The sequence below is a fragment of the Hemitrygon akajei genome, chromosome 25 (genome assembly GCF_048418815.1).
Source record: "Hemitrygon akajei chromosome 25, sHemAka1.3, whole genome shotgun sequence".
Lineage (NCBI taxonomy): Eukaryota > Metazoa > Chordata > Chondrichthyes > Myliobatiformes > Dasyatidae > Hemitrygon > Hemitrygon akajei.
The window spans coordinates 27,517,869-27,534,181 of NC_133148.1; the positions used below are offsets into that span (position 1 = coordinate 27,517,869).

The 16,313-nt window shown below is 52.3% G+C and overlaps 2 protein-coding genes across 4 annotated transcripts in view; one reads left to right on the top strand and one right to left on the bottom strand.

Moving 5' to 3' along the window:
• The window catches only part of LOC140716474 (N(6)-adenosine-methyltransferase subunit METTL3-like), a 93,748-nt gene extending 91,770 nt beyond the window's left edge, over positions 1–1,978 (bottom strand). The window contains exon 1 of one of the 3 annotated variants that reach the window (XR_012096302.1): positions 1,776–1,963. Coding sequence is in view for 1 of the 3 variants with exons in the window: in XM_073029237.1 (XP_072885338.1) it covers positions 1,776–1,866 (91 nt within the window). In the remaining 2 variants the exon portion in view is untranslated. Of the gene's footprint in view, positions 1–926; positions 1,221–1,775 lie in introns of those variants that run through there. The other 2 variants (XR_012096303.1, XM_073029237.1) reach the window with 2 other exon arrangements.
• Positions 1,979–3,933: 1,955 nt separating this feature from the next.
• Positions 3,934–16,313, top strand: part of LOC140716472 (immunoglobulin alpha-2 heavy chain-like) — a 34,875-nt gene continuing 22,495 nt past the window's right edge. The window contains exons 1-3 of the mRNA XM_073029232.1: positions 3,934–4,021; positions 9,840–10,020; positions 10,901–11,284. Of these exons, the coding sequence (XP_072885333.1) occupies positions 9,975–10,020; positions 10,901–11,284 (430 nt within the window). The 5' untranslated portion in view covers positions 3,934–4,021; positions 9,840–9,974. The remainder of the gene's footprint in view (positions 4,022–9,839; positions 10,021–10,900; positions 11,285–16,313) is intronic.

Below are 16,313 nucleotides of genomic sequence, written 5' to 3' on the forward strand. Positions count from 1 at the left end.
TATGGTAGGGGTACGAAGGGCTATTGTCCCAGTGCAGGTCGATGGGAGTAGACAGTTAAATGGTTTCGGCATGGACTGGATGGGTTGCTGTACTTCTCTATGACTCTATGAACAACAAAAGTCCCAACACTGATTACTGGCACACCACTAGTCTCCAGTCTCTGGTCTGAGAAACAACCTTCATCGACTATCCTCTGCTTCCTACCACCGAGACAATTTTGAATCTACCAAACTCACTCTCCCTGAACATCATGGGACCAGACCTTCCAGACCGGTCTATCACGCAGGACTGTGTCAAGTGCCTTCCAAAAGTCCAAATGGACAACATCCACTGCCCTACCCCTGATTACCTTTGTGGTAATCTCTTCAAAAAACATCTCCAAAGAGGTTCGTCAAGCACAACTTTCCACACACAAACCCCTCTGGATCAGTGTAGATGCTGACCCTCGGAATTCCCTCCAGTAACCTCCCTACTACTGAGGTCAGGCTGCCTGCCCTGGAGTTCCCTGACTTGTCACTGCTACCCTTCTTTAATAACAGAGCAATATTAGCCACCTCCCTGTCTTTGGGAACTCCACCAGTGATTAACGATGAAGCAATTATCTCCACAAGGGTGTCTGCAATTTCCTCCCGAACCTCCCACAAAGTCCTGAGACGTGCTCAGTCAGGCCCCGGAGATTGTGAATTTTACCACCCTGGTAAAATGATTGCCCTCTAAAAGATCTCCACATTTTCCTAATCTTCTGGGCAGTCATATTTTCCTTCTCATTAACTACAGAAGATAAATACTTGTTAAGATTCCCATCCATCTCCAGTGGCTCGGATACAGGCAGCCCTGCTGATCCCTAAGTGAACTTACTCTCTTCCTAGTCGTTGTTTACTTTTCATCTCGCTGTAAAACTTCCTGGGATTTTCATTAACCTTACCTGCTACATCCACCTCATTTCCTCCTTTTGCCCTTCCGATTTCCCTTGTAAGGGTATTCTTACTTTATAGTCATCAAAGGATTTGCTCAATCCTGACCTCCTAAATCTTCTTCTTCTTCACCTAAGTTCCAACATCTCTCATCAACCAGGGTTCCCTAAACTCTCCTGGTTCGCCCCAACAGTACACATGTTTGCTGCATACTTAATACTTCACTCCCACTTGCCGTCCATTCCCTCCTCTTCAAACAGCCTCACCCGACCAACCTCTGTTGCATCCTGCCTAATCCACCCCCCCCACAAACTAGCTCTGGTCCAGTTTCATCACTCCCTCCCCTCCTCTCCCCTTCACCTCCCCCCGTCCCATCAACCCTCCCCATCATCCTCCAACAATCTCCCCACTGAACCTCCATCTACATCCTCCCACCACCCCATCACCCTCACCCCCCTCCCACTGCCCCATCCCCCTCAACACCCCCACCCTGTCCCCTAACCCTCAACCCTCCACCCCCTGCCCCATCCCCTCCCCCGCAACCCCACTACCCCATCCCTCACCCCAAACCCCTGTCCCATTCCCAACCCCCTCAACCCCCTGCCCCATTCCCCTCCTCAACCCTCCTGACCACACCTACTCCTCCTCAATCCCATTTACCCATTCCCCTCCCCCTCAAACTACCCCTATCCCCTCCTCGTTAACCCACACCCCTTTTCCTCCCCGCCCCTAACCCTCCCTTTCCACTGTTCACCGGCTACATGCCCCTCCCCTCCAATCCAAACCTGGACCCACCCCTCCATCTCCACCTCCCCTCCCCATTAACTTCATTTTCCCCAGCCGCTTCCTCTTCCCCTCACCGCCTGGCTCCCTCCGCCTCCGCTGCAGCCTCTCCCTCAGACTGTGTAGCTGCTTCTTGTGGGCCTGCATGTCGCTCCACGTGTCTGACATCTTCGTTCCGGGCTCCGGTTCGTAAACACAACTCGAGCCCGGGGCTGCAAACCGAATGATAGGCCTAGTGCATCACTTCCGCTCGGAGGCCCGCCTACTGCTCTGACTGACAGCTCATTAACCAACCTCTAGTACTGACAGCTTTCATTAGTTGATTGGCAGTCGTAACCCCGCCTACAGGCCGCATCACAACAAAACAACAGCGACACGCTGCCCGGTGCCGAAAGAGGCCATTCGGCCCTCTTACCCCATTCCAAACCATGGGCCTATACCTCCAGGTCTCTCTTTTCTACAACACTCCTCAGGGTATGAAGGCGCACTGTGAAATTCCTGCTCTCAAAAGACTCAAAATGTAACTCTCCCTCCACACCGTCCCATCACACACTCCCGGGGTCAGACACAGAGTGAATCTCCCTCCACACCGTCCCATCACACACTCCCGGGGTCAGACACAGAGTGAAGCTCCCTCCACACCGTCCCATCACACACTCCCGGGGTCAGACACAGTGTGAAACTCCCTCCACACCGTCCCATCACACACTCCCGGGGTCAGACACAGAGTGAAACTCCCTCCACATCGTCCCATCACACACTCCCGGGGTCAGACACAGAGTGAAACTCCCTCCACACCGTCCCATCACACACTCCCGGGGTCAGACACAGAGTGAATCTCCCTCCACACCGTCCCATCACACACTCCCGGGGTCAGACACAGAGTGAAGCTCCCTCCACACCGTCCCATCACACACTCCCGGGGTCAGACACAGAGTGAATCTCCCTCCACACCGTCCCATCACACACTCCCGGGGTCAGACACAGAGAGGAGCTGTTCTGATTGCACTGGGAGAAATCGAGGAAAAACTGCTTTATGAAGGTCGTGATTTACTTGGAAATTGGTTTGAAACGTCTCTTGAACATCTAAGTGAGCGGCTGGTTTAGTGTGGAAGCTTCATTTAGAGTTTTTCTGCCAGTTTGGACGGGGTTCGTTGACGGCTGCGAACTGCGTAGCACCCAGCTGTGGCCACCGGCAACTCGCCGGGAAGCCGGGTCGCTCCAAAAACCGGAGACAAACGCCGTTGTTCCCTCACTGACATCAGGACAACCTCCTTCCATCTCTATCGTCGGGATTCTCGTTCGGTGTAGGAGCCAAACATCGTTTGAGACGTCTCGACCTCTCACGGCCTGGAAGTTCTGCAGGACTAACGGAGCCTTTCCTGGTGTTGGAATTTCTGGCACTGAGCCAGCAAGGTATTGCCGAGGACAAACTTTTCCCGCCAGTTACTCAACTCGCTCCAAGACTTTATAAGCAGCACCACCACCGTATCTTTCTTGATTCGGACACAGAAGTAACATGCCGGACCGGTCTACAGGGAGTCGCAGGCCTGCGGGGAGTTATGCCAAGGCGGCTGCCTCTCCAGCCTCGGACAACGCCCTGTTTCGGTCGGTGAAAGTTGAACGCGGGGTGCAATGTATTTTGCGAACTGGAACTACCCTGGAAAAGTGCGCGGAGGCTATGGAGGACTTGTTGGGGAGAGATGGTGTTTTGGCCACTGAGAAAGAGTTCGGGAAGGCAGTGTTTTACCTGAGGAATGATGAGTTGGTGCATCGGGCCCTCAGTAGAGGGATCACGGTGAAGAACATCTTTTTACAGATGGAGCTAGTGACAGCTCCCACACAACGCATCGTCCTCGGTCACGTAAAGCCTTTCATCCCCAACGAGGACCTGCTTCCCGCAGTAGCCCGTTTGGGGCAAGTACGGTCAGAAATAACTGCCATCAGGCACAAATTCAGGAGACGCACCCTCCGTACCATAATCTCTTTCCAGCGACAGGTATTCATGAAGCTGGAAAAGGAGGACGAAGTTGAGGGCCGGTTTACTGTCCGGCACGAGGGGGTAGATTATCAGGTGTATTGGAGCTCTGAGCACCCACGGTGCCATGCGTGCGGGGAGGTGGGGCACTTTCGGAGGGATTGTCCGAACACCCGAAAACCCAGGGAGTCCACTTCGGGAACTAGTGCACCAGCTACCTCTGCCCCTAATCCCATTCCTGCTACTACACCTGTGCCGGCCCCTGCTCCTGCCCCTGACCCTGTCTCTAACCCTGTCCCTGTTCCTACGTCTGTTCCAGTCTCTGCTCCTACCCCTGTGTTTCAGGTGAGTGTTCCTGAGGCTACGTGCAGGGAGGTTCAGGCGAGGGACGGGGTGGAGCCTGTGCGGGGAAGGAAAGTGAGGAAGAAATCGAAACACATGAAGAAGTCGGCCCCCGAGACCGCAGAACTCACGCCCATTTGCCCTAAAGTGGAGTGGGAGGCTCGGGGAAGCGCACAGTCGGGCGGGGTGATGGAAGCGGAGAGTAACGCTCCATCGGTGAATCCCACACCTGTGTGCTCCTCCGGCTTGAAGAGAAGAAGGGAATGTTCCCCCAAGAGGGCAGAGAATGTAGATGAGGGAGAAATCCCAGAAAGGGGTGGGAATCCGGGTGGAAGTTGTGTCTAACCCTGAATCCCCAGATGTAGCCAACAGTCCTGTGGTGGGTGGTGTGGTTGTGCAGGAAGCTAGTGCTGGGCCTGTTTGCACAACTAAAACAGACCTGGAGCCCTCCACCCAGGACTTAGCAGTAAGCGCCTCCCTGGAGGCAAATGTATTAAGTAGGACAAGCGGAGAGGAGACCAAGCTCTCTCACTGTCAGCATCAGGCAGCCGGTGAATCCATTGGACCAGAGCTGCTGGGGTCCCCTTCATGCCTGTCTCCTGGGGAGGGTGATATACCCTGCATGCCGACCCCATCAACTAATGGCCTGCAGGGAGTCCCTTGGGATTTTCCCTCCATCGTCGCAACTGTGGATAAGACTGATGTGACGGTGGAGCGGGAAGGTATGAGGGAGGTACCCGCTGTGCAGTGTGGGTTACAGGGGCAGCCACCTTATACACCACATGAGGAGGAAGATGGGGATTCTGTCTGCAGTGAGGGGTTGGAGGGAGATTCTATTGATAGTGAGACAATGGACATCCTCACCCCTCCTGTAAAATCCCCATTGATACCTGTGGAGGAGATCAGAGAGTTTATTCACTCCTCCGTGGGTGCAAAGCATCGGCCTAAACTAGCCTCGCTTCGATGGCCTAGCATGCCGAGGCTGGTGAAGTCCCTGCGAGTCATCCTCAGACGGAAGGGGCAGGGGCAGGGGAAAGGGAAGGGGAGGAAGAATGCTGTGTCAGGGAATGACAGACGGCAGCTGAAATCCTTCCTGGATGACCTGGTGAGGGACATCAAGGTGAGAAACAGCCTCGCTCCTTCGGGAGATGGTGGGTCACAGGGTAGCGATGGTAGCAGTCGGGCCCGGAAAGCAAAGAATGTTCTTGGTTTTCTTCGGGATAGTGCGGCTGAGGGCGCCACCGCTCTCAGTGGGAAGGGGACTGGTGCTGAGGCCTAGTGTGCTCCCGGCATGAAACTTACCATAGCTAGTTTGAATGTAAACGGTAGCAGGGGCTCTCTCCGCAGATATAACAATCTCTCAGTCCTCAGAGATGGGAGATACGCGGTGAGTTCCCTGCGGGAAACCCATACCATCCCGTGGGACGAGTCCACTCGGCTCCTGGAGTGGCAGGGCGGGGTCTACATGAGTCACCTTAGCTCCAACTCTAGCGGGGTGGCGATCCTGTTGGCCCCAGCCTTCCGGCCAGAAATCATAGGGGTCCAAGATGTTGTGCCCGGCCGTCTGCTCCACCTGGCTGTGCACCTCGATGGAGTACCGCTGCATTTTGTCAACGTGTATGCTCCGAGGCGCGGGGTGCTGCAGACGCGCCTATTCTGTCAGCTGTCCACCTTGCTGAGTTCCATCGATCCTGGGGACTGCGTCATCCTCGGGGGAGACTTCAACTGTACCCTCGAGGTGGAGGACCGCTTGGGCCTCCAACGCGACCCAGCATCGGCGAAAAAGTTAAAGGAGCTAGTCGGCTCCTTTGACTTGGTGGACAGCTGGCGGAATCTTCACCCCGACTCTAGCGCCTTCTCCAGAAGATCTAGAGAGGGGGGTTCCCGGATAGACCGCCTGTATATCTCTCGGGCTTATGTCTCCCGCGTGTCGGCGTCCTCCATGCGGCCGGTGTCGTGCTCGGATCATCACCTTGTGTGGATGGAATTTACTCCTCTGCACCCTCAGGTGGGATCCGGGTATTGGCACTTTAACAACCGGCTGCTGGAGGACAGCCGATTCCGGAATTCATTCCGAGCGTTTTGGGCCACCTGGAGAGAGAGACGGAGAGAGTTCAGCTCCCTACGGCTGTGGTGGGATGTGGGCAAGGCCCACATCCGGTTTTTATGTCGGGAGTACACTAGGGGGTCGACAAAGAGGCGGGGCTCTGAGATTGAGCAGCTTGAGAGAGCGTTGCTTGACCTAGAGTCCCGTCTTGGTCCGACCGGTGGAGACCATCAAATGTGGCAGGAATACCAGGAGAAGAAGGACGCACTCAGGCATCTGCAGCTTCAGCAGTCCCGAGGTGCATATGTGAGGTCGCGGATCCAAATGCTGCAAGATTTGGACCGTGGCTCACCCTTCTTCTACTCGTTGGAGAAGTGGCAGGGAGTTCAAAAGCAGCTGGTGGAGCTACTGGCTGCTGATGGCTCCTCCATCACGGACCCTGACGAAATTATCAAAGAAGTCCGCACTTTCTATCGGTCCTTATTCTCACCAGATCCGTCAAATGCGGGGGCGTGCAGTGAGGTCTGGGAAGATTTAGCAAAGGTCAGCCCAGAAGATGTAGCGCGTCTGGATGCTCCCCTGTCTCGGGAGGAGCTGTCTACTGCCCTTTGGCAACTCCAGAGGGGTAAATCCCCTGGCTTAGATGGTCTGAGTGTAGAGTTTTAACAGGCTTTTTGGGATGTCCTGGGGGTCGATTACAGCCTTGTTCTAGGGGAGAGCCTAGCCACCGGGGAAATGCCCCTCTCATGGCAGAGAGCTGTTGTGGTCCTGCTGCCCAAGAAGGGAGACCTTCACCTGCTAAAGAACTGGCGCCCGGTCTCCATCTTGTGCGCGGACTACAAGATCTTCGCCCAGGAAATGGCCAACCGTCTTGGTTCAGTACTGAGACAGGTGATTCACCCTGACCAATCTTACACGGTCCCGGGCCGCTCCATCCAGGACAACATCCACCTAGTACGGGACCTGATCCACCTGCAGCAGGAGACTGGGTCCCGGGCCGCTCCATCCAGGACAAAGTCCACCTAGTACGGGACCTGATCCACCTGCAGCAGGAGACTGGGTCCCGGGCAGCGTTTCTCTCTCTTGACCAGGAGAAGATGTTTGACCGGGTAGACCACAGTTTCCTGGTGGGCACTCTGCAGGCCTTTGGGCTCGGACCACATTTTGTGGCCCGAGTTCAGCTCCTATACTCTGCCGTGGAGTGCCTCGTTAAGGTCAATGGATCACTGGCAGTGCCCATTCCCTTCAGGAGAGGAGTACGTCAGGGATGCCCCATGTCCGGTCAATTGTACACGATCTGTGTCGAGCCATTCCTGAGCCTCCTACGGCGAAGGCTGACAGGTCTGGTTCTGTGTGAACCGGACATGGAGGTCGTCCTGTCGGCCTACGCCGATGATGTACTCCTCATGATGACAGATCCCAATGACCTGCGGAGGATGCGCGAGTGCCAAGAAGTTTTCTCGGCAGCATCCTCCGCCAGGATCAACTGGGCGAAATGTTCCGGACTCTTAGTGGGTCAGTGGCAGGTGGACTCCCTGCCGGAGGAGATGAGAGCTTTTGAGTGGAGCACTAGACGTCTCCTCTATCTGGGAGTCTACCTGAGTCCTTCTGGGGAGACCTGGCTGGCGAACTGGCAGGACCTGGAGACGAAAGTCATGGCCCGGCTGGGGCGCTGGTCAGGCCTTCTCAGGGTGCTTTCCTATCGAGGCAGGGTGGTGGTCATAAACCAGCTGGTGGCCTCCATGTTGTGGTATCGGATGGTCACCTTGGCCCCTCCTGCCCCGTTTGTTGCAAGAATGCAGAGGAAGTTAGTGGACTTCTTCTGGGGCAACAGGAAACACTGGGTCTCTGCAGCGGTCTTGAGTCTCCCAGTGGGAGAGGGCGGACAGTTGCTGGTGTGCGTTCGAACGCGACTGGCGGCTCTCCGCCTCAGGACTCTGCAGAGATTCCTGGACGCCGAGCACCCTCCCACGTGGCACGTGTTGGCGACTTTCTTCCTCTGGAGGGGCTGCTGTCTTCACGAAGACATGCGGCTACCACCGGCGGGCGTCAGCCGTACTGCTTTGCGGAGTCTGCCCGGCTTCTATCAGGACCTACTGAGAGTCTGGAACATGGTCGCCTCAGGCCGGGAATCCCCTCCTCAGGCGGAGGGCGGGATCCTGGCCAACCCTTGCCCTACCTCAGTGGATGTCAGTGCGGCTCAGGTGTGTGGACCGACTCAGGCCGAGCTGCTTGTCGGGCCCAGACCCCGCAATCTTGTCCGAGAGCCGAGTCCACACAACTTGAGCCGTCTCTCATCGATACCCACAGTCCCATTCAGGGATGCAAGTAAGAGGTATTTGTATGGGCTGCTGCTCCACACCCTCCACTTCCTTGCCCTTGTCCACCGACCCGACACGCCATGGCGGTCGGTCTTTCTACCCGGAGGTGAGGCGGGTCCCCACTGGAAGTCCCTTTACGAGGGGGTTCTTCCCATGCACCTGGGGGATCTCGGCTGGAGGGTGCTGCATAGAGCGGTGCCCTGCAATAAGTTTTTTAGTTTGTACATGGATCTCCCACCCGCATGCCACTTCTGCGGGCTGGAGGAGACTGTGTACCACATGTACATGGAGTGTGCGAGGCTGCAGCCTCTTTTTGCGTATTTGCGTGGGCTGCTTCTTGCCTTCTGGCTGCATTTTAGCCCCACCCTATTTATATATGGTCATCCAGTAAGGAAGGGGGCATGGAGGGATGAGGATGTCCTTGTCAACTTGCTCCTGGGGCTGGCGAAATCCGCCATCCGAGGGTCTTGGAAACGGGTGGCGGGAGGATCTCCCCGGGCAGACTGCCTCGCAATGTTTAGAGGGTATGTTCGTGCCCGGGTAAATATTGAAAAAGAACAAGCGCAGTCCACGTCGACCTTAGAGGCATTCTGGGACTGTTGGGCTCCGCAGGGTGGATAAGCCATCGTTGATTTAATGTGTAATTTTGGTTTAATGTGTATTGTCTATTTGTAGTGAGGTAATTGTGTTAGTCACTGTTTTGTATATATTGTATAGCACCAATATTTGTAATAAAGGAATTTTGTAAAAAAATGGGGTCAGACACAGAGTGAAACTCCCTCCTCACAATCCCATCACACACTCCCAGGGTCTGACACAAAGGAATCCCCATTTGTGCTCAGTCTTCTCTTTTATAACCATATAACCATTACAGCACGGAAACAGGCCATCTCAGCCCTTCTAGTCCATGCTGAACGCTTACTCTCACCTAGTCCCACCAACCTGCACTCAGCCCATAACCCTCCATTCCTTTCCTGTCCATATACCTATCCAATTTTTTTTCAAATGACAATACCGAAACTGCCTCTACCACTTCTACCGGAACCTCGTTCCACACAGCTACCACTCTCTGAGTAAAGAAATTCCCCCTCGTGTTAACATAAACTTTTGCCCCCTAACTCTCAACTCATGTCCTCTTGTTTGAATCTCCCCTACTCTCAATGGAAAAAGCCTATCAACGTCAACTCTATCTATCCCCCTCATAATTTTAAATACCTCTATCAAGTTCCCCCTCAACCTTCTACGCTCCAATGAATAAAGTCCTAACTTGTTCAACCTTTCCCTGTAACTTAGGTGCTGAAACCCAGCTAACATTCTAGTAAATCTTCTCTGTACTCTCTCTATTTTGTTGACATCTTTCCTATAATTAGGTGACCAGAACTGTACACAATACTCCAAATTTGGCCTCACCAATGTCTTGTACAATGTCAATGTACATTTTGTTCAATGTCAGCTCCCAATGTTTCCTGGATGACTCAGAGCGAGAATCCACATCGCAAAAGTGCCTTCAGGAGTCAGTTGTCTGTCTGCTATCATCAGGCAGTACCACGGTCCTGGGGCTCTGAACACAGAAACTCTTCCCACCAGCATGGCATCAAATATCGTTAAGATCCAGCTCCTTCTCCTCATGGCTGGTAAGAGACCTACTCATTTCCTTCTGATTATATCAGTGTGTTCTCACCCAGAGACGGGAACTGTGCACAGTGCTCCCAGTGTGGGTCTGATCCAGGGATACAGAGACGGGAACTGTGCACGGTGCTTCTGGTTTGGGTCTGATCCAGGGATACAGAGCCGGGAACTGTGCACGGTGCTCCCGGTGTGGGTCTGACCCAGGGATACAGAGACGGGAACTGTGCACGGTGCTCCCGGTGTGGGTCTGACCCAGGGATACAGAGACGGGAACTGTGCACGGTGCTCCCGGTGTGGGTCTGACCCAGGGATACAGAGACGGGAACTGTGCACGGTGCTCCCGGTGTGGGTCTGACCCAGGGATACAGAGACGGGAACTGTGCACGGTGCTCCCGGTGTGGGTCTGATCCAGGGATAGGGAGACGGGAACTGTGCACGGTGCTCCCGGTGTGGGTCTGACCCAGGGATACAGAGACGGGAACTGTGCACGGTGCTCCCGGTGTGGGTCTGACCCAGGGATACAGAGATGGGAACTGTGCACGTTGCTCCTGGTGTGGGTCTGACCCAGGGATACAGAGACGGGAACTGTGCACGGTGCTTCTGGTTTGGGTCTGATCCAGGGATATGGAGACGGGAACTGCGCACGGTGCTTCTGGTTTGGGTCTGATCCAGGGATACGGAGACGGGAACTGTGCACAGTGCTCCCGGTGTGGGTCTGACCCAGGGATACGGAGACGGGAACTGTGCACGGTGCTTCTGGTTTGGGTCTGATCCAGGGATATGGAGACGGGAACTGTGCACGGTGCTTCTGGTTTGGGTCTGATCCAGGGATACAGAGATGGGAACTGATGCTGATCACTCCATTTTAAAAAAAAATCTCTCTAGGCTCCTGCCTGGCTGGAACCAACTTCCGCCTGTCCTCAGCAACGATGGTGGCCACCGAGGGCTCGCCGGTCTCCCTGCAATGCCGTTTCTCCTACCGGCGCGACAACCGGTACTTCGTGTGGCAGTACGTGCCTCCCGGTGGGCAAGGAGCCCTCAGGAAGCTGATGTACTGGGAGCCTGGCTCCCAGCAGCCCGTATACCCAGCTGGGAGCACCGACCGTTACCTGGGCACCAAGGACCTCCGCAACAGGACCATATCCTTGCAGATCAGCCGCGCCATGTCCAGCGACACCAGCCGGTACTTCTGCCAGATCACCGACAGCCTCTGGGACGTCAACGCCACAGACTGGTGCGGATGCGGGATCTCCCTCTCCGTCGAGCGCAGTGAGTCTGTTGCCCGCACGCGTTGCCGCGTCTGGGACGGGCGTGAATCCAATTGAATTGACTTTGTTCCTTATAACCTTGATCCGCATGGGGAGTAAAAATCTTTACGTTATGTCTCCGTCTAAATGTGCAAAGTGCAACTTATGGACATTTATAATAAATAGTATGTCCACCAGGACACTCAATATAAGATAGAAATACTATTGTGTCAGTCTGATGGCCTGGTGGAAAAAGCTGTCCTGGAGTGTGTTGGTTGGTCCTGGCTTTTATGCTGCGGTACCATTTCCCGGCTGGAACAGTTTTTGTTTGGGGTGACTCGGGTCCCCAGTGATCCTTTGGGCCCTTTTCACACACCCATCTTTGTAGATGTCCTGAATAGAGGGAAGTTCACAACTGCAGATGCGCTGGGTTCTTTGGGAGACCCCTTGTCTGCTGCCCTGTACTGCTGTCACCCGGCACTGCAGGCGCCGTCTATTCAGCCCATACTGTCCCTGCTGAAAATCAGCATCGGGTTTATTACTGTTATTGTGAAATTTGTTAACTTAGCAGAGGCAGTTCAATGCAATACACAATTTAGCAGAGAGAAAAATATCTGACCTTCGTTCTTTAGGGATGATTGGAAAAATACCAATCTCCACTGACTCCCCATCACTCCCCCAGGAGTCCACCATCACAGAGTGTTCTACCCTTGTACACCGAGGTCCCTCTGTTCCTCGACACTCCCCATCATTCACAGAGTGTTCTACCCTTGTATATCGAGGTCCCGCTGTCCCTCGACACTCCCCACCATTCACAGTGTGTTTTACTCTTGTGTGTTGGTGCGTGGCCAAGTGGTTAAGGCATTTGTCTAGTTATCTGAAGGTCGCTAGTTCGAGCCTTGGCTGAGGCTTCGTGTTGTGTCCTTGAGCAAGGCACTTAACCACACATTGCTCTGCGACGGCACCAGTGCCAAGCTGTATGGGTCCTAATACCCTTCCCTTGTACAACATCGGTGGCGTGGAGAGGGGAGACTTGCAGCTTGGGCAACTGGGCAAAAATAACCTTGCCCAGGCTTGTGCCCTGAAACTTTCTATCAAGACTAACGGAGGTCTACACCTCATAAAGATTATTACACAGAGCACTGAGGTAGAACAAGGTAAAGCAGTAACAAGAACGCAGAATAAAGTGTCACAGCCACAGAGAGAGTGCAGTGCAGGTAAAGGATAAGATACAAGATCCTAACGAGGTAGGTTGGGAGGTCAAGGGTCAGTCTTATCGTACCAGAGGTCTGTTCAAGTGTCTGATAGCACCGGGGCAGAAGCTGGTCCTTGAGCCTGGTGGCTTGTGCTTTCAGGATTCTGGATCTTCTGCCCGAAGGGAGAACGCCCGGGGTGGGTGGGGTCTTTCATTACGTTGGCTGCCTGCGTTTGAGCCACATCAGCCTGTTGTGGCTGTGAATGCAGTCACTGGGAGACGCTGAAGCTGGTGGATATAGAAGCCCTTGTTCTGCACAACAATCAGGCATCATACAGGAGTCACTCTTCGAAGAAGAGGCTCCCGGACCCAACCTTAGATGACATTTTTTTTAATATGCAGGATGATTTCTATTGATACAATGCATTCATAGTGCTCCTTTTGAGTTACAGATAATTTTCAAACACCTAGACCTTCACACCAACACCCTAGACTGAATGTTAATCACCGTTGAGTCTGCTCTGCCATTCAATCATAGGCTGATCCACTTCATCCAGTCATCCCCACTCCCCTGCTTTCACCCCGTACCCTTTGATGCCCTGGCTAATCAAGAACCTATCTATCTCTGCCTTAAATACACCCAATGACTTCCACAGCCACACGTGGCAACAAATTCCACAGATTTACCACCTCTGACTAAAGTAATTTCTCTGCATCTCAGTTCTAAAAGGACGTCATTCAATCCTGAAGTTGTGCCCTCTTGTCCTAGAATCCCCTACCATGGGAAATAACTTTGCCATATCTAATCTGTTCAAGCCTTTAAACATTCTGAATGTTTCTATGAGATCCCCTCTCATTCTCCTGAACTCCAGGGAATACAGCCCAGGAGCTGCCAGACGTAAGCCAAAATAATTCCCAGAGTTTGGATGCCATCGTATGGGTGCAATTTATATATGTTTTTAATGTTGAAATTAAACCCAAGTTTTCAAAGTTATTATACATTGAGTTATTGCAATCCAGACTTGATGAGCCAAATGGCCTAATTCTGCCTCTATGTCTTAAGGTCTTAAGCTTCCTCTTTTCAGAATGTGGAAAACTTCTTTGGACCATTTATCGATATTTTCCAGTTGAGGTGGTTGATGAAAGAACATCTGTCTCCTTTCACCCTCTAGCTCTGTGTGTCGTTACTCCCTTGGTCTCTTTTGGGGCAAGTCTTGTCATAGCTGCCAACCCTGTTGTTTCATCATTGTCACCCTGACGTGAGCCACTAGAGGGCACTCTGGCATCCGTGTCATGTCTAACCTGTAATTCCTCGGAGACTGGATGGTGGTACTGTCTCGGAGAGGGTGTTTTCCCTGAGGAAGAGCTTCACTGGCAGGACCGTCCACCTGCGGTCCCTGCTGGGTCTTTAGATACCGTTTCTGTTTACTTTGAAGCTCTATGCAAAGCACTTCAATTTGATTACACTTATGTTGTTCGTCCACTTACAAAGTACAAAGTTCAAAGTAAGTTTTATAATGAAAGTACACACGACATCATACACGAACCTGAGATTAATTTTTCTGTGGACATACGCAACAACTCTACAGAATGGTAAATCTAACAGGATCCATGGCTGATCTGCCCAACTAGGACTTTCAACCAGAGTGCAGAAGTCAGCAAATCGTGCCAATGCAAAAAAAGGCAATATTCTAAATAAATAAAGGAATAACTACCGAGAACATGAGATGAAGAGTCCTTGGAAGTGAGTCCATTGGTTGCAGGAACATTTCAATGAAGGGGCAAATGAAATTGAGTGAAGTTACCCCCGTTGTTCAAGAGCCCAATGTGGCTGAACCTGGTCCTGTGAGTCCTTAGGCTCCTGTACCTTCTTACTGATGGCAGCAGTGGGAAGAGAGCAGGACCTGGATGGCGGAGGTCCCTGATGAAGGATGCTGTTTTCCAGCGACAACACTTCATGTAGATGTGCTCAGCGGTGGGGAGGGCTTTACCGACGATGGACTGGGCCATATCGGCTACTTGTTGTAGCATTTTCTGGTCAAGGGCACTGGTGTTTCCATGCCAGGCTGTGATGCAGCCAGTCAATAGATTCTCCACCACACACCTCTACAAGTTTGTCAAACTTTTAGCTCTCATGCCAAATCTCCACAAACTCCTGAGGAAGTAGAGGAGCTCCGTGCTTTCTTCGTAATTGCACTTGCGTGTTGGACCCAGGACAGGTCATCTGAAATGATAACACCGAGGAATTTCAAGTTGCTGACCCTCTCCGCCTCCGATGAGGACTGGCTCATGGACATCTGGTTTCCTCCTCCTGAAATCAATAATCAGCTCATTGGTGTTGCTGACATTGAGAGAGAGAGGTTGTTTTTATGACACCACTCAGCCAGATTTTCAATCTTCCTCGTATGCTGATTCATCACCACCTTTGATTCAGCCCATGACCGTGGTGGCATCAGCAAACTTGAACATGGCCTTGGAGCTGTGCTTGGCCTCACAGTCATAGGTGTAAAGTGAGTAGAGCCGGGCGGGAGCTGAGCACACAGCCTTGTGGCGCATCGTTGCTGATGGAGATCGTGGTGGAGATGTCATTGCCGATCTGAACTGAATGTGAGGAAATCCGAGATCCAAATGCAAAAGCAGGTATTGAGTCTTGGAGCTTATTGATTAGTTTCGAGATGATGGTGTTGAATGCTGAGCTGTAATCTATAAACAGCATCCTAACGTTTGCATCTCTGCTGTCTGGATGATCCAGGGTTGAGTGAAGAGCCAATGAAATGACATCTGCTGTGGACCTGATGTTCCTGTAGGCAAATTGGAGTGGTTCAGTTCCCTTGTTCAGTTAACGCAGAGATTTGCTCTTTAGACTTTATACTGTCTCTGTCTTACTGCGTTCATTGTTTATCACAGGTCTCCTCTTCCTCTCAATCAAACGAAGTGGTCACAGCCAAATATATATGGTCACAGCCAAATGAAAAAGCGTTCCTCTGGGGGCCAATGTGCAAAAGATACACAGCACATGCAAAATAGAGAGAAAAAAAGTCACACACAAAAAAAACAGATAAATATAGTCCAAGACTCTGAACGGCACGTCCTGCTAATTGATGGTACAGTTCAATCCAGCCTGTCATTCCACTGCTTGAACACTGGAGGGCAGCACTGACTGGAGAGGTGATTTTTTTCTCTCTGTTTCCATTAACTCACATATAGGATTTTCCAACTCAGCAGCTGCACGTTTATTTAAGTACAATGAGACTGCTAACGTCCGTGCACTGTTCTCTTCCCCTCTCTGGATCTTACCCCATCCTTTTTTAAAATTCGTGCAGCAGCCGCATTTCATTAGACTCGACGTGACTGGTGTATTTTGTTCTGGCCTCTTCATTCATCTTGCAAGATCAAAATACTCTGTTTAGGCAAAACCTCAGTCATCGCGTAACAACCGGAGGTTCGGTTCTCCCCTGCTTCGGCGGTGGCGATACAACTCTGAGAACATACTTCTCCAGATAGCCACAAAACAGAGAAAACCAGAGAAGTCAGTTCAAAGAGAAACAGCAACCCCCCCCCCACCACACACACACGAAAAGAACAGCAACACGATCATCAACCCCCCAAACCCCCCTCCCTGCACAAAACGCAACAAGAACATCAGCACCAAACCCCCTCCCCCCACACAAGAAAACAATTGCAAAGAACAAGTGACAACACAGAATATAAAACCCATGAGACAGTCAAAAGTCCACAGTCCGTAGTCCAAATCTATAAAGGCAGAACTTACAGTAACATCTTTCAACATCATCAACAGAGCAAGACATTCTCAATTGATTCCAAACGAAGGGTCATTAAGTTGCAACCAAACTGA